Here is an 18845-nt window from a genome sequence, read left to right as displayed (position 1 = left end):
AGGGTTGCCTACCCTCCAGGATTGGCCTGGAATCTCCACAGATTGAAGAGCAGCCTCCAGGACCCTGCTGGAGAAAAACTATTGGCATGTTTTGACAAATACATGGATAGGATGGGTATAGAGGGATACAGCACTAGGAAGTGCTGAGGGTTTCGGCCGGTACAGGCTTGGAGGGTCAACAGGCTTGTTCCTGTGCTGTATTGTTCTTTGTTTATAAAGATTTTTTGTTTGGTCATTTTCTTTGAACATTTTTATTTACGAGTTCTAAAAATATTGAAAATGGTGGTTGGGGGGAGGGGGCAATTGGCGTAGGAAGGCCGTGCGTCACAATTATGGACATGTTGGATGAATAATGGCTGGAATGGGGGGCAAGTCACGCGATGAAACCTCCAGAAATACATTCATCATAGTTGGCAACCCTATGGTCCAACCCTCAAAGAGAAAGGTAGCCAGTCTTGGCAATGAAAAGTATAAACAGAGAACAAGTTCAAATAACTGCTATATTAAGAGCTGGTTTAGCTCAGTGGGCTAGGCAGCTGATTTGTGTTGCAGAACAAAACCAGCAGCATGGGTTCAATTCCTGTACCAGCTGAGAATTCTGAATTCTCCCTCAGTGTACCCGAACAGGCGCCGGAATGTGGCGACTCGGAGCTTTTCACAGTAACTTCATTGCAGTGTTAATGTAAGCCTACTTGTGACAATGAAAGATTAGATTATTTATTTATACATTACAGTGCAGGAAGCAATACAAAAATTGTTTAATATATTAATACTAAATATGCTATAAAAGTATTGAATATTAATAAGATACCTAGGTTATTGTAACTACAATCTGTATCATCTGGACAAGGATATCACAACAAGCCAGAAAGAACAGAGACAGAAAAAGTATCCTGTACTAAATGCTGCCCTGAGATTAATCAACTGTGGAGGTAACACAATAGTTTAAATATTTTTTCCTAATGCGATTTTTCCTGAGGCTTGTCACTCGCCCCGCATTTCCCATTTGGTTTTGAGTTTAGTCAAATGAAGTAACTGAGGGAGAAAGGCAATGAGAAGCTGTCACAACAGCTTGAGAAAGGGGGTGACTATCTGCTGAGAATGGGAATTCGCTACTTCACCAGGTCACTATATTTTCAGTTATTTTTGTTTATATTCGCTGTTACCTTAATATTGTAGTAGCAGATTTTGTTCTGTGTGTTGTTTGTATGGCCTATCTTATTTTATGGTAGCAACAGTAACTGTCGCGTGGTACTGATATGGTTACCGCTTTCCACTTTGTTTCCTTCTTACAGGTTTCTAGATTCTTGGACCCATCATTTTTGCTTCCAGGTTGTGTCGTGGGTGTTCTGCTGATGACACCTACCCTTCCATTAGATTGGAGCCCACCGCTGCCACCATGTTTCGTACACTGTTTATGTGGTCTATCCCACCTTGAGTCGCTCTAGTCTGACTCAGGAGGGTTACTTCAAACTGCTTTATTCACATTATATACAAGATAAGTTATACAATAGGTATGTCCTTCATGAGTACAGATTATTCTATCTCCTCCTCGTTGTCTCTAGCGCATGACTACTGATGGTCACTGTTGCAACATGATATACTTCACTAACTCATTTGCGTTACACATTCTAGTAACCTATTGTGACATTATGACAGAATAATTCAAACCTTTTCAGGCAAAGTGGTGACACATTGATTCTGGCTTTTATAGGCCTCAATTTAATAATTTTCAAGTCAAGAGAAAATCTTGAACATTTCACACATCAATCAAATCAAATGATTTATGAATTCCCTCATCTAAATGTTTCATCAAAGGAAACCAATACATTTCATTCAAAATAATGGGGCTGCATTCACCGATTTTGGGGCTATGTCCGCAGAACCCGTGGCATTTTACGTGGGAAAATCGTCACGGCCCAGCACCGATCCTCCGACTGGTGAGGGGTTGCGCTATGTAAAACGCACGGCTTTCCCGATACAAATGCCAGAAAAATTGCCGGGTCCATGGCCGCGTATGTGCATGGCGACGACCTGCAACGAGACCACATGTCAACTGCACAGGACTGTCGGGAACTCGCCCCATCGGGGGCGGAGCATCGGGGAGGACCTTCAGGTAACATCCTGAGGATGTCCCAACGACGTGTGGCGTGCTCCTCAGTGACACCGTTTTGGAGGGGCAGAGCATCCGAAAACAGGCGCCGCCCCGGATGCCATCGTATAAATTACGAAATTGGCGTCGGGTTACGGAGAATAACGTTCGGCGCGGGCGCGGAGAATTATCCAAAATAGGCTCCCACGCTGCACGCGATTCTCCGGCGACCGGAGAATCGGCGGCAGTCGTGTGCGATCGACGTGGCGCCGGTCGGGGGCCGTTGAAAGCGGCCCCTGCGGCGATTCTCCATGCTCGGCGGGCTGGATGCCCGCCGAGTTCTGCCAGCGTGGTTCACATGTGGTCCCACCCAGTGGGATCTTGGTGTTCTGGCTGCGGGGGCCGTCCTGGTGGGGGGGTGGGGGGATCCCATTCCGGAAGGGGCCTCCATGGTGACCAGGCCCGCGATCGGTGGCTACCGATCGGTGGGCGGGCTCACTCTAGCGGGGGGGGTGGTCCTATGTTCCTCCGCGCTGGGCCCCTGTAGGGCGGCACCATGTTGCACGGGGAACGGCGCGAAGAAGGCCGCCGCATGCATGGGCGGCCGCGCCGGCGTAACTGCAGGGCCCCGCCGGCACCCGGAGCTGCGGGACGTAAACCGGGGCTCTGGTCGGCCCCTTGAAGACGGATGATCACTCCAGACTTTCTAGGAAAAATTTGGAATGATTCCCTCCCGTTTTCCGGCGGGCGTAGGGACTTAGTCCCCAGAAGGGAGAATCCCGCCCATGATGTCTAAAATCATCGGGTCGATCCTCTGTTTGGGGGACTATGTTCTCCCGCCGGAGGAGAATCGCAACCGATTTACTCTCTCCCTGGGAACGCTAATCGGAACGCAATTCCAATTCCCTTGCCATGCATGGTGAGGAATACGAGGGATTCCCAAGGGAATCCTGCTGTTGGGCCGCTATTTTGAGTGGAAAGCTCGATAGTGAAATCCCGCGGTCGGCCACGCAGCCCCCCCCCCTGCAAAGAACCCACCCACTGATTGCCTGGATGTCTCCCCGCCCCCCCCCCCCCCACTTCCCCCAAGTACAGGGAATCATAGAGGGCCAGAGAATCTGGTGCCTGGCCTGTTAAATGGATGTAAATGGGTGATTAAGACCCATTTGCATTATTTACATCCTCCCGCTGGAGCACGGTCATGAACCTAGATCACGGCATCAGCAGGGCAGTCAGAGACTCGTCTGGGCGCCAATCACAATTTTCCCTGACGTCCAGTTCTTCGTCTCATTGGGAAACGCATTTCGGACATCGCGGGATGGAAAATCCAGCACATCATGTTTAGAAATGATGTATGTGCCGAGATTGCATCAAGTCTATCCCATTGCAGTGTGTATAGACTTTTTCATTGCTTTTCAAAATTGGTTCCTCCCTCTTTTCTGTGTTTGAGGTGTCTCAAACCTCAATGTAACTCTGAAGAATCGCAGGTTGGCCAACAACATCTGTTTTAAAATGTGTCAGTATCCTGTGAATTAAATTTATTATTGGTAAGAGTGATCAGTATTTACTGGTACAAATGTTCCACAATAACAAAGTGCATTTATATAGCATCTTTAACAACACAAAATACACCAAGGCACTTTACTGTGTCAAGGCATTGTTGTTTCAAGTTTGTATTTTTTTCAGGCACATCCTAACTACAACAGAAATGGAAATGTAATTTAGCTGAAAGGGAAACTGAACATTTAGGTGTCTAGAAAAACAAAAATGAAACTTAAATGGAAACAAAAACCTCGGGCGGGATTGTCTGAGCATCCGTGCCGAAATCACGCTCGGCATGGGGGCGGAGAATGGGGGGTCAGACCCGCGATCGGGTCAAACGCCTTCTCGCGATTTTCCACGGCCACGAGAATCGGCGGCAGTCGTGGACATGCACGGTCAACGCGGCGCCGGTCAGGGGCCATTGAAAGAGGCCCTGCAGCGATTCTCAGCCGGCAGGTGGCTGGGTCCTCGCCGGCGTGCTTCACTCGTGGTTCCACCCGGTGGGAGCTCGGAGTGGCGGCTGCAGACCCAGTCCGCGCCCACCCTGGGGGGGCAGGTGGATCCATTACCGGGGGGGGGGGGGGCCTCCAAGACGGCCAGGCTCGCGATCATGGGCCACCGATCAGCGGGCACGTGCGATCTGGGGGGGGCGGTGCGCAGTGTGGGTCCCACACGTTGCGCGGGGCCCCCGCCACAGGTGCGGACTCGCAGCTGGAAGTACAGGGCCCCGTATCGGCAGCCAGAGCAGGAAAGTCCAGAGTGATTCACGCCTGTCTTCTCACGGGCGTGGGGACTTAGCCCCATTTTCAGAGAATTCCGCTCCTCAGGTTTCTAGGGAAATTGATGCTAGTTGAAACCAGGTGAAAGAAACAAAGCCTTCTGAGCTCAGACCCCAGTGGGGCAGTACAGGCTGGCAGAAGGAGATGGAGGTGGCATCCAGGATCTGGAAATAGGCAAATAAACAGCTTCATAGAATCCCTACGGTATAGATAGAGTCCATTCAACCCATTGAGTCTGCACCAACCCTCCAAAAGAGCACCCCACCTAAGCCTACTCTCCCACCTTATCCCTCAACTCTGTAACCCAATCTAACCTGCACATCCTTGGACGCTAAGGGGCAATTTAGCACGGCCAATCCACTTAACCTGAATATCTTTGGACTGTGGGAGGAAACGGGAACACCCAGAGGAAACACACACAGGCACGAGGAGAAAGTGCAAATTCCACGTCGGCACCAATCCTTGGTGCTGTGAGGCAGCGATGCCAGCCACTGTGCGTCTGCAACTGTTTCTGATACTTGAAGATAGCATTGGTGGATCCACACCATCAAGACCCTCACAAGCAGAGTTAAGGAGATTCTGCAGATGTGTGCCATTTTGGTGAAGACAGTGTTCATGGAACTCAGGTTGGTTGGATGCTGCTGTCGGCGGGGGATCAGACCTAAATCCTTGAGGAAAAGGACTTAGAATTCTACCAGAGAATGTTCAGAGCTTTGAAGGATTTTGTGCCATGTATACTGAATGCACTGCCAAGTAAATGCATGAGATCTGTCTTTGTTGTATCTGCCACTTAAATATGAAATTTATAGTTTAGAGTGACTGCCCTTTGCTTGTTAACACATGATTTATTTATGTTGATTTTGGCTTGACTGTAAAAATAGGTTCTTTGGTACTTTTGGTTTGTTTGTTCCCATAACAACTGGATTGAAGCTAACACCAAGCCAAAAAGGGGATATTATAGATGGGACAACTTAAAGTCTGATCAAACAGATCGGTTGTAATCCCGTCTGCAGAGATTCGGGTGGTGAAATTGGTCAGGAGTGAGGGCACATATCAGTCACCTGTAATGTATTCTGCCCCACATTCAGTTCTGTAAACTCCAGAATTAAATATTGAGCATGTTGTATAATGGTCAGTTAATGCATTTTGCCTCTCTCCATGTCCAATCTAATTCATTATTTCATAGGATCTGGGCATCACTGGCTAGGCCCGCATTTGTTGCCCATATCCACTTGCCATTGAGAAGGTGGTGAGTGAACTTCTTGAACCGCTATAGTTCATCTGGTGTAGGTACACCCACAGTCGTATTAGGAAGGAAGTTCCAGGATTTTGGCACAATGGCAGTTAAGGAATGGCCAATATATTTCCAAGTCAAGATGGTGTGTGGCTTGGAGGAGAACGTGCATGTTGTGGTGTTCCCCAGGTATCGGCCGCCCTTGTCCTGCTCTGTGGTAGAAGTCATGGGTTTGCTAGGTGCTGTTGAAGGAATCTTGGTGAGTTGCTGCAGTGCATTTTGCACATGGCACACACTTTGTGGAGGTCTTGTTGTGCAGTGGGTAGCATCCCTGCCTCTGAGCCAGAAGCTCCGGGTTCGAGCCCCGCCCCAGGACTTAATGTCCAAGGAAGGTGCATTCATAACGCGGCCAAACAGGTTGAATAGCAACCTGCAAAATCCTTTCAATGGCAGGCGGTAAGAACGGGAGAGACTCCTGGTCCGCTCTGCATGGGGCCCCTCAAGCTATAAGCTCTGGTGATGAGCCAGCGAGCTGTTCCAGGAAAAAGCTCACTATGGAAATAGACAACACTTGGTACAAGAAGAGAAAAAGCAACAACAAAACACTCCTGCCACTGTGTGTTGGTGGCAGAGGGAGTGAATGTTTAAGGATTAAATGTTAATGTTTAATTTCACCCTTTCAGACTCTGAAGATAATGCATTATAAAAGAAGCACTGCATATCAAATCCTATTTAACATCTGTCAGAACACTGATCCAAACAGCTAAATTAAAAGGTGTCATCAAGCTTTCAATGTACAATTGTGTTTTATTGATGGGCCAACTGTAAGTGTTGGCTAAAAGAATATTTCAGTCAGGATTATGCTAAGTCATCTTGTAGGAAGGTCAACATATTTATGTTCTTCTAAAATCGCAGAATATCAGAGGAGATATTTTAAGGTGGGATCTGACTACAGGCTACATGGTTTCAAACCCACGGCAAAAATTAGATGCAGATAAGGTCTTGGCCTACAGAAAGCACAGGCAAGTCCAATTCTTTTAACCTGTAAAGGCTCATTATGTGTCAAAAGGAGCAGGAATGCTCCTTCTGGCTCCTGGCGCAGGCCGGATCCCTGCCTCGAGTTAAAATTGGGGTTCATATATGTAAACCAGCCTTTCTTAAATTCAAATAAAATGGGCATGAGTCATTGCTTCAAACAAATGAACATGAGTAAACTAACTACCTCCAAATAAATGTCCGTATTTTTAAAACAAAAGTACTTTTCAGTACAAAAGTTCACTTCTGAAGCAAAATAATTTAAAGGGATACATTTGAGAGACAAAGAGGCCAGCGAATCCTGCAATGTCTTAGCTCACAACCTTAACCTGCACCAAATATGGCAGAGATTACCAAAGCAGAGTGGGACTCCTGTGGTACACTAGGCGATGTTTAACACAGAATTGACGACAAATTCAGAAACTTGATTCACACGTCGGCAGATTGTTGAAGGAATGCATTTGGAATGCAGCAGCTTTAATAGCATTTTAGTAATTATTTAGTAATCTTATCATCCCTTGATATTCTGTGCCTTGTGAATGTTGCACTCGTCCTATGGTTGATGCCGAGCAAGTAATCTTGTTGGCAGCAACCTTGCTTCATAGGCGTGCAGAATTAAGCAATTATGCATTGGCTGCTTATGATTGTACCTCCCAGTGGATATTGGGGAAGGCTCGACATGATCACAAACAAAAAAATCAACCATTTACCGAATCACAGTAATTCCACCATAGGACAAGGCCATTCAGCCCATCAAATGTGCATTGAAACTAGCTCCTCAATCCGTCCTTTCTAACATTTCCATTAGACATTTCTGTTTACATCTAACTCTTCTTCATCCCAATCCACTGCTTCTTTCCCTGCATTTCTGAAGCTGCATTCACCTGACGACATTCTCGACGACCTGTTTATTATTCTTTTTTTTGGATTTGTTTTGTAACATAGATGGTCGTTTTGATGGATCCAACGGAAGATCCAGATGACATCTTGCGAGCTAATCGGTCCCGTGAGCGAACATTTATGTTTGATGTGGTGTTTGATCACACTTCCACCCAGGTAGAGACTCACTTAATAGAAAACAATTTGTGCTCGTGTTGTCAAAGTGACGTGATTCTGGGCGGCACGGTGGCACAGTGGTTAGCACTGCTGCCTCATCGCGCCGAGGGCCCGGGTTCGATCCCGACTCCGGGTCACTGTCCGTGTGGAGTTTGCACATTCTCCCCGTGTCTGCGTGGGTTTCACCCCCATAACCCAAAGGTGTGCAAGTTAGGTGGATTGGCCACGCTAAATTGCCCCTTAATTCAGACAAAAAGAATTGTCTCTAAATTTATTTTTTAAAAGTGACGTGGTTCTAAAAGCAAGGATTTGATGCAATAGAGCTTTCCCTGTTACATCACAAATCCTTTGCAAAAGATTACCCTTCGTTGCATTAACTTTTTATACATTTACTATTCTTAGGTTTGTGAGCATATTAAAGGTGATTGTAATTTGGTGCTGAAAACAATTTGTGTACACCAAAGCGATATCCGTGCCACAGAATGTTGATATGTTCTACAGTTTGCACCCTTTATCAGATGTAGCATCATTTCAATATGTTGTAAACATTCTTTTACACTGCAACAACACATCCACACTCCTGCTGCCCTGGTGCAATATTTCAAATGTTCACACCTTTCAGACCTCTCAATGGTATGACTGCCAATTAGTTTTGGCATTGCTAGTCTGATGGCCATTGGAACTGGGTTAATGCTCAAAAGTCTTTCTCTGAGTACACTCTGGTTTCTCCTCAGATCGTATAAATCTTTCGCCTTTTAAAAGTCTTTCTCTGTGGACCCAGATATATATCAGAGGCAGAAGACTTTGATCAATCTAGACTGGAGTCTAACCGTAAGACAACACTTGAATTCACTAACCCCAATAAAAGCTCTGTTTATATTTTTGCCAGCCTATTGCCACCTTTATTTTATTCATTCAGGGGACGTGGGCATCACTGGTGGGGCCAGTATTTATTGCCCACCCATCCCTTATTCCCTTTGAACTGAGTAGTTTTCTAGGCCATTTAAGAATCAAGAACATTGCTGTGGATCTGGAGTCACATGTAGGTAAGGACGACAGATTTCCTTCCTTAAAGTGAACCAGAGGTTTCTTAAAACAATCAGCAATGTTTTCACTTCGACTTGTAATTCCAAATTTTTATTGAATTCAAATCCCCCCCCCCCCCTCCCCCCCCCTCCCCCTCCCCCCACTGAAGGTGTTTAACTATTCTGGCTCAATGTGTTTCTTTCCTGCAGGTAAGAAAGTAGATTGATCAACGCTACGGACTCCTCCATTCACTTGTTTTTGTGACATTTGTTATTGCTATTGGGGCATGACCTTCAAAATTCTTTGTGCTCGGGCAGCACGGCGGCACAGTGGTTAGCACTACTGCCTCACGGCGCCGAGGTCCCAGGTTCGACCCCGGCTCTGGGTCACTGTCCATGTGGAGTTTGCACATTCTCCCCGTGTTTACGTGGGTTTCACCCCCAAAACCCAAAGATGTGCGTGGATTGACCACGCTAAATTGCCCCTTAATGGAAAAAATGAATTGGGTACTCTAAATTTATCTTTTTTAAATAAAAATTTTTTTTTAAAGTTCTTTGTGCTCCCTGGGATGAGTTTCTTCAGGGCTGTATCATCCTCTATTAACTGTCGGTCGCAAACTAGATGATTTCACCATCTTTTTAGAGTACCCAATTATTTCATTTTTACAAGTAAGGGGCAATTTAACGTGGCCAATCCACCTACTCTGCACATCTTTGGGTTGTGGGGGTGAAACCCACGCAGACACGGGGAGAATGTGCAAACTCTATACGGGCAGTGACCCAGAGCCGGGATCAAACCTGGGATCTTGGCGCCGTGAGGCAGCAGTGCTAACCCACTGCGCCACCGTGCCGCCCCAAAAAATCAAATTGGTGCAGTTTAAAGTGATGCTATAAAATTGATGTTCACGTAGATCGTGAGTTTAACTTTATATCAGCGGCACAGTGGCAAAGTGATTAGCACCGCTGCCTCACAGCACCAGGGACCCAGGTTCCGTTCTGGCCTTGGGTATACTAGGGAGTGACTGTGAGATAGGGAGAGTGAAGTCTCAACAGATATTTAAAAAAAAGAGAGTGCATAAGACTAAGATCCCATCAACATTCCGCACAGTTGGATCTTGCCAAAGCAAATCGAAGCTGACGCAGGATGGTTTTGGCACGAGTAAGATGATCCAGTAACAGAGTGTTTGAAAAGAACACAAGGAAGGTCAAAGCTGAGATGGTGGAGTTACGTACTGAATTGTATGTTGAGAGAGCTAAATGAAAGGATGTCATTGGACAGCCCGAAAGGAGAGTGTGATGATGAAGCTCGTGTTATCCGTGACATCCTGGTTATCATAACTGTCATTCCTCATTTATAACAAGCGTTTTCCATTTTATACATAACACTAAAACAACACATCTTACCCAAACAGCACACCCTAAACCCTCCCCCCTTTAACAATACTAATCAATAAAGTGTATACAGTAACCCTTAACTGCTATCGTTATTCCCACTCAAACAACAACAAAAATCTCAAGCTGTCAATCCACTGTTAAAATCCAGTTCGCCCTCAGGAACAACTGCTTTACAGAGATGTCTGGATACTTCACTTGGAGAAAGAGAGATCTTTTAAATAGAATTTGCAGTGCAGAAGGAGGTCATTCGGCCCATCGAGTCTGCACCGGCCCTTGCAAAGAGCACTCCACTTAAGCCCCACATCTCCACTCTATCCCCATAACCCAGTCTAACCTTTTTTGGACACTAAGGGAAATTTAGCATGGCCAATCCAGCTAACCTGCACATCTTTGGACTGTGGGAGGAAACCGGAGCACCCGGAGGAAACCCATGCAGACACGGGGAGAAAGTGCAGACTCCGCACAGACAGTGACCCAAGCCGGGAATCAAAACTGGGACCCTGGCACTGTGAAGCAACCGTGTTAACCACTGTGCTACCATGCTGCCCACTGCTTTAACGAAAAGACCTGAATCCTGTCAGACCCATGCAGAAACTCTGGCTCCATTTCTTCAAAAGCTGCTTCAGCTTGTTTCAGCTCACATTCTAATCACACTCTTCTGAATTGCTTGGAAAGAAACTGCTAATCTAGCTGCAGACATGCCTTTTAGCTGAACTGAGATGCTTGACTTCTGCTCACATCTCCAATGAACACTCAACTCAAACTGCTTTCCTGCAAAATGCCTGATACCTTGGCTCCTCCCAGTAAATTGCATCATCTTACCAAGCTGAAATCTAATTAACTCCACGGAGCATCCCCTTAATCCAAACAACATTCCATTAGCCCAAGCTTTTTACAATGCTTTAATTGCACCCTTGGCTCCCAAAATCTTTCAACCCAGGATTCTTTAAAAGCACTACTAATCTATACTGCACCAAATACCTGTAATATATATCTGAAATTCGTACATTCATTGCATATTTAGATGAACACTTGAAACACCACTTACAAGGCTATGGACCAAGGGCTAGAAAATGAGATGAGAATAGAGAGGTGCTTGATGGCCGGTGCAGATACGATGGGCCGAAGGGCCTCTCTGTGCTGTAAAACCCCATGACTCTAGGTGGCCCCTCTATTGCGGTTATATTCTAACTGTAATGTGAATGAGTATGTAAACAATGTCAAAACATGCTCAAAACATGCAGAAAAGACTGATCTTCATATTACTGCAGATATACATTAAAACTCTTTACTTGATTGAGTTTATTGTTCTTTAAGGAGGATGTTTACCTGACCACCACTAAGGACCTGATTAATGGTGTCATTTCTGGATATAATGCAACAGTGTTTGCATATGGACCTACAGGTAGCGTGAACAACTTATTGAAATACGTAGACAATCTGTGCATGAGACAGATTTTTTGAGTTTTTTTTACACCCTAAGCATTTAACCTCCTCATAGTTCCAGGATTTAATGTCAGTATAAATAAAAGGTATTATTTTGGGGATGTGGGGCTAAAGAATGGAGTTCCTTATTCCTGTGATATAAAGAAAAGGATCTGGAGGAAATTAAACTAGGAGAGTAGGGGCACCACAACAGGCATCTACACTGACTCATAGGTAACTACTCCACAGGGTTTACTGCACTTGAAGGTTATGGGCATGATTCAGCGGACAAAGGGTAAAGCCCGTTTTTGGGCGTGTTTGGCGAGGTGTTTATCGGCAGATGCAGCGCCAAGAATCACCTCGCTATGCAATGGCACTTTGCCATTTTTATTGGCCTCGGGGAGTTTCTCCCCTCCGACGCCACACCTCACCAGCAGGAACGGCTCCTCGTGGATAGAGGCGCCATTTTGACTGACAGCCCCGATCTCCCCCTCCCCCACCCATTTCAGGACACTCCCCCCTTTATTGACCTCCCCCCTTCATACCCAAACTATCCTGAGGCCCCTAGAACCCTCCCCCACCACACCCCCTTCCAATTGGCAAGGTACCCCCCCACCCCACCCCCTGGGCCTGACCCCGGCAGTGCCCCCGGTACCCTTGCAGTGCCACCCAGACACCCAGCTGGCACTGTCAGGTTCCAAGGTAACAGTACCAAGGTGTCTGCGTGCCAGAGGGAGTGCCAGCATACCACCCTGCCTCGTCCCCGACCACCCAGGGCTCTGCAATGGCCTGCGTGAACCCCCACTCTCCCCCGAGGTGTTGTTACGCCTGGTCCACATTTGTGCAAACCAGTGCTAAACGGCACCCTGGCTAGGGCTGCGAAAAGGCCTGTGGGGAGCCCATGTCCTCTGTTGGCTACAGGTTTGTGGACTTGTTTTACCAGGAATCTGGCCTTGTCACTGGCTGGTAAAGTAACCAAGGACTGAATTCTTATGCCAGAATCCTTCTAGTCAGCCTCGGATGATCCCAGTCGCATCAGCCAATCCTTTATTTTGAGGATGTTTTGCCTGTGCAGTTTCAGTGTGTGCCTCACCCCCTTTACTATTCAAACCCATGAGCCAAATTGTTTGGTTGACATTTGGTAACAAAGTCACGGAGGTGACTACCTTCCCCCCAAATAATTTGTTGCTTTGGTATGTGCACTCCAATAAAAGTGGTCAATATAATTGGGAACTAATATATTTTTAGAATTTTGCCACCTTGAGCAGCGTTACATTTTCTTGAAGCAAAGTCCATATACAGAAAAACATGTTTAGCCCTTGGGGACAGTATATGTGGAACTCTATCTCTTTGTGGCTCTCTGTTCAGTGTGAATATATTTCCACTTACTGTAGCCATTCCCTTCAAACTGTAATTGATACAAGTATTAATCTAATTGAGGAAATAACAACTTACCACCAGCATAGTCCACAGGCAAATACATTACCATTGAGAAATGGAGATTTACCACAAGCATTTCATTTCATACAGGAGCTGGCAAGACTTACACAATGCTGGGGATGGACTGTAAGCCTGGAATTTATGTCCAAACTCTTAATGATCTCTTCAAGGCAATCGATGCGACAAGTGAAAACATGGATTATAACGTCTCCATGTCTTACTTGGAGGTAAATCCAAACTTATTTATCCAGAAACATGATGGACTCTGCTGATGCTGCTACTAAATGTCTATATGCTACAAAGTCAGAAACCAGTTACCTCAGTAGGTTACCCACCTCGGGTATAACACAAACTGGCACATTCCAAGGTCCAAGACTGCATTCTGAGGGATGCAATAAAGCATGGGACAGTCACAGCCAAGGTACGATGGGAAAATGTTGCTGTGTAGTTGCTTTCAGCCATGGTACACAGAGGGGCTTGAAACTATGGGTGAAACTCTTCCATGGGCCCTGCCAACGTGTTCAGTGGTAGGCAGGAGGTGGGAGGGAGAGAATTCAGTTTTACGTTGGCATGACATTCCCACTGGATCATCTGCGGGTGCCCGCCATGGGTGAGGAAACCCGTTGGTGGCCGTCATGAATCCAATTTGCATCCAACAAATGGGATGCAGATGAAGACCTGACCACCCATGTCCAGTTCCCCGCTACGCCAGCACGAAAATGCACCTTTGTTTAAACGCATCCGGAACAAGGTGGTGTGCAGAAGTCAGGACATCGGAAAAGCAGCACTTCCAGCAATTGAGCACTCGCTAAACACCACACTGTGCATTTATGGATGAACGTGGGTTAAGTACTCATTAGGTTCAGAAAATGCTACCTAATGTCACCGGTTAAGGAAAGATTTTAATTTATGGCGCTGTGCAAATGAATTTCAATGGGAACATTAGCAGAAGGAAACATTTCTTAATAATATTGCCTTTTTTGAGCGCAAATTGTGCCCCAGTCATGGATTGACCAAAGCAAAACCTCTTGGTCTAAATGTTTAACTGATCAAGAATGTTAATAACATTATAAGCAGAAATCAAATATCATCAAGACATAAAAGCCAAACAAAAACGTTTAATTTCTAAACATGATTGGATTCTGAGTGGAACATTTTGGTTCAATGTTTTCAGTTCTGTATATTTTTAGTGCCTAGCTGATTACAGTAATCTCACAAACATAAGTTTAATTTCAAACCTTGTAAGTGTATTTTAAATGATTTACTTTTTTATTTTTACATTTTAATTAGGCAGTGAGCGTTGGGAAGTTATTTAAGCAAGAGTGTGGGGGAGTGGGGAGAAAGGCCTGGTCCTTACTCGAAGTCTGCACACATACCATTTTAAGCAATTGCTGGATAACACACCAGCAGGGGAATCCAGGTGATTTCACGTTCCTCAGACCAGTGATACTGAAGCCAACCTGCAGACCTTCAGCTGTAACCTGACTTAGCAGATAGTGGGGTTCAAAGCCTGAGAAGCTCTGACTTTCAATGGCTCAGTCTGAGGGATCTGAGGAGCTCGAGAATTAAATTTAAAGTTTAATCCATTCTCTTACCCCAAAATACTGTGGTAATGTCGATAGAGAAGAATGATACGATGTTAAGAATGCTTAGTGAGTAAAAAGGGAAGGAACATTGGTAATAAATAATACATTTTCCTCATTTTTCTCCACTTCAGATTTACAATGAGATGATCCGTGATCTCTTGAACCCTTCCTCAGGATTTCTAGATTTGCGAGAAGACTCCAAGGGTGGGATCCAGATACCTGGAATCACGGAATTCTCCACCTGTAATGCTATGGAGGTATAGACCTAAATTAACAACACCAACTTGCATATTAATAGGGCCTTTAATGGAGGAAAATGTCCCAAGGTGCTTCACATGAGCATTGTCAAACAGCATTTGACACTCAACCACAAAAGTGATATTAAGGTAGATCGGGCATAAACAAGGCCAATGAAGCAGGTTTGAAGGAGCATTTTAGAACATAGAACATAGAAAAATACAGCACAGAACAGGCCCTTCGGCCCACGATGTTGTGCCGAACCTTTGTCCTAGATTAATCAAAGATTATCATAGAATTTACAGTGCAGAAGGAGGCCATTCGGCCCATTGAGCCTGCACCGGCTCTTGGAAAGAGCACCCTACCCAAGGTCAACACCTCCACCCTATCCCCATAACCCAGTAACCCCACTCAACACTAAGAGCAATTTTTGACACTAAGGGCAATTTATCATGGCCAATCCACCTAACCTGCACATCTTTGGACTGTGGGAGGAAACCGGAGCACCCGGAGGAAACCCACGCACACACGGGGAGGATGTGCAGACTCCGCACAGACAGTGACCCAAGCTAGAATCGAACCTGGGACCCTGGAACTGTGAAGCAATTGTGCTATCCACAATGTTACCTTGCTGCCCTTAAGAATAAACTAATCTACACTATAGCATTCTACCGTAATCCATGTACCTATCCAATAGCTGCTTGAAGGTCCCTAATGTTTCCGACTCAACTACTTCCACAGGCAGTGCATTCCATGCCCCCACTACTCTCTGGGTAAAGAACCTATCTCTGACATTCCCCCTATATCTTCCACCATTCACCTTAAATTTATGTCCCCTTGTAATGGTTTGTTCCACCCGGGGAAAAAGTCTCTGACTGTCTACTCTATCTATTCCCCTAATCATCTTATAAACCTCTATCAAGTCGTCCCTCATCCTTCTCCGTTCTATTGAGAAAAGGCCTAGCACCCTCAACCTTTCCTCGTAAGACCTACTCGCCATTCCAGGCAACATCCTGGTAAATCTCCTTTGCACCTTTTCCAAAGCTTCCACATCCATCCTAAAATGAGGCGGCCAGAACTGTACACAGTACTCCAAATGTGGTCTTACCAAAGTTTTGTACAGCTGCATCATCACCTCTCGGCTCTTAAATTCAATCCCTCTGTTAATGAACGCTAACACAGCATAGGCCTTCTTCACAGCTCTATCCACTTGAGTGGCAACTTTCGAAGATGTATGAACATAGATCCCAAGATCTCTCTGCTCCTCCACATTGCCAAGAACTCTACCGTTAACCCTGTATTCCGCATTCATATTTGTCCTTCCAAAATGGACAACCTCACACTTTTCAGGGTTAAACTCCATCTGCCACTTCTCAGCCCAGCTCTGCATCCTATCAATGTCTCTTTGCAGCCGACAACAGCCCTCCTCACTATCCACAACTCCACCAATCTTTGTATTGTCTGCAAATTTACTGATCCACCCTTCAACTCCTTCATCCAAGTCATTAATGAAAATCACAAACAGCAGAGGACCCAGAACTGATCCCTGCGGTATGCCACTGGTAACGGGGATCCAGGCTGAATATTTGCCATCCACCACCACTCTCTGACTTCTATCGGTTAGCCAGTTCATTATCCAACTGGCCAAATTTCCCACTATCACATGCCTCCTTACTTTCTGCAGAAGCCTACCATGGGGAACCTTATCAAATGCCTTACTAAAATCCATGTACACTACATCCACTGCTTTACCTTCACCTACATGCTTGGTCACCTCCTCAAAGAATTCAGTCAGGCAAGACCTACCCCTCACAAATCCGTGCTGACTATCCCTAATCAAGCAGTGTCTTTCCAGATGCTCAGAAATCCTATCCCTCAGTACCCTTTCCATTACTTTGCCTACCACCGAAGTAAGACTAACTGGCCTGTAATTCCCAGGGTTATCCCTAGTCCCTTTTTGAGCAGGGGCACGACATTCTCCACTCTCCAATCCCCTGGTACCACCCCTGTTGACAGTGAGGACGAAAAGATCATTGCCAACGGCTCTGAAATTTCATCTCTTGCTTCCCATAGACTCCTTGGATATATCCCGTCAGGCCCGGGGGACTTGTCTATCCTCAAGTTTTTGAAAATGGCCAACACATCTTCCTTCCAAACAAGTATTTCCTCAAGCTTACCAGTCTGTTTCACACTGTCCTCTCCAACAATATGGCCCCTCTCATTTGTAAATACAGAAGAAAAGTACTCGTTCAAGACCTCTCCTATCTCTTCAGACTCAATACACAATCTCCCGCTACTGTCCTTGATCGGACCTACCCTCGCTCTAGTCATTCTCATATTTCTCACATATGTGTAAAAGGCCTTGGGGTTTTCCTTGATCCTACCCGCCAAAGATTGTTCATGCCCTCTCTTAGCTCTCCTAATCCCTTTCTTCAGTTCCCTCCTGGCTATCTTGTATCCCCCCAGCGCCCTGTCTGAACCTTGTTTCCTCAGCCTTACATAAGTCTCCTTCTTCCTCTTAACAAGACATTCAACCTCTCTTGTCAACAATGGTTCCCTCACTCGACCATCTCTTCCCTGCCTGACAGGGACATACATATCAAGGACACGTAGTACCTGTTCCTTGAACAAGTTCCACATTTCACTTGTGTCCTTCCCTGACAGCCTATGTTCCCAACTTATGCACTTCAATTCTTATCTGACAACATCGTATTTACCCTTCCCCCAATTGTAAACCTTGCCCTGTTGCACGCACCTATCCCTCTCCATTACTAAAGTGAAAGTCACAGAATTGTGGTCACTATCTCCAAAATGCTTCCCCACTAACAAATCTATCACTTGCCCTGGTTCATTACCAAGTACCAAATCCAATATGGCCTCCCCTCTGGTCGGACAATCTACATACTGTGTTAGAAAAGCTTCCTGGACACACTGCCCAAACACCACCCCATCCAAACTATTTGATCTAAAGAATTTCCACTCAATGTTTGGGAAGTTGAAGTCACCCATGACTACTACCCTGTGACTTCTGCACCTTTCCAAAATCTGTTTCCCAATCTGTTCCTCCACATCTCTGCTACTATTGGAGGGGCCTATAGAAAACTCCTAACAAGGTGCTCCTTTCCTATTTCTGACTTCAACCCATACTACCTCAGTAGGCAGAGACTCCTCGAACTGCCTTTCTGCAGCTGTTATACTATCTCTAATTAACAATGCCACCCCCCCCCCACCTCTTTTACCACCCTCCCTAATCTTATTGAAACATCTATAACCAGGGACCTCCAACAACCATTTCTGCCCCTCTTCTATCCAAGTTTCCGTGATGGCCACCACATCGTAGTCCCAAGTACCGATCCATGCCTTAAGTTCACCCACCTTATTCCTGATGCTTCTTTCATTGAAGTATACACACTTCAACCCATCTCCGTGCCTGCAAGTACTCTCCTTTGTCAGTGTTCCCTTCCCCACTGCCTCACTACACGCTTTGGCGTCCTGAATATCAGCTACCTTAGTTGCTGGACTACAAATCCGGTTCCCATTCCCCTGCCAAATTAGTTTAAACCTTCCCGAAGAGTACTAGAAAACCTCCCTCCCAGGATATTGGTGCCCCTCTGGTGCAGATGCAACCCGTCTTGCTTATACAGGTCCCACCTTCCCCAGAATGCGCTCCAATTATCCAAATACCTGAAGCCCTCCCTCCTACACCATTCCTGCAGCCACGTGTTCAAGTGCAGTCTCTCCCTATTCCTAGCCTCGTTATCACGTTGCACCGGCAACAAACCAGAGATGACAACTCTGTCTGTACTGGCTTTTAACTTCCAGCCTAACTCCCTAAACTCGTTTATTACCTCCACACCCCTTTTCCTACCTACGTCGTTGGTACCAATGTGAACCACGACTTCTGGCTGCTCCCCCTCCCCCTTAAGGATCCTGAAGACACGATCCAAGACACGATCCTGGCACCCGGGAGGCAATATACCTTCCGGGAGTCTCGCTCAC

The 18845-nt window shown here is 46.0% G+C and overlaps 1 protein-coding gene across 1 annotated transcript in view; it reads left to right on the top strand.

Moving 5' to 3' along the window:
* LOC140394048 (kinesin-like protein KIF19) overlaps nt 1-18845 on the top strand; it is a 467556-nt gene that overhangs the window by 89688 nt on the left and 359023 nt on the right. The window contains exons 3-6 of the mRNA XM_072480844.1: nt 7628-7738; nt 11476-11563; nt 13114-13250; nt 14741-14866. Of these exons, the coding sequence (XP_072336945.1) occupies nt 7628-7738; nt 11476-11563; nt 13114-13250; nt 14741-14866 (462 nt within the window). The remainder of the gene's footprint in view (nt 1-7627; nt 7739-11475; nt 11564-13113; nt 13251-14740; nt 14867-18845) is intronic.

Source organism: Scyliorhinus torazame, chromosome 17 (assembly GCF_047496885.1).
Source record: "Scyliorhinus torazame isolate Kashiwa2021f chromosome 17, sScyTor2.1, whole genome shotgun sequence".
NCBI lineage: Eukaryota > Metazoa > Chordata > Chondrichthyes > Carcharhiniformes > Scyliorhinidae > Scyliorhinus > Scyliorhinus torazame.
Note: the sequence above shows the minus strand (reverse complement) of the source record. Positions and strands in the feature narration are given on the sequence as shown.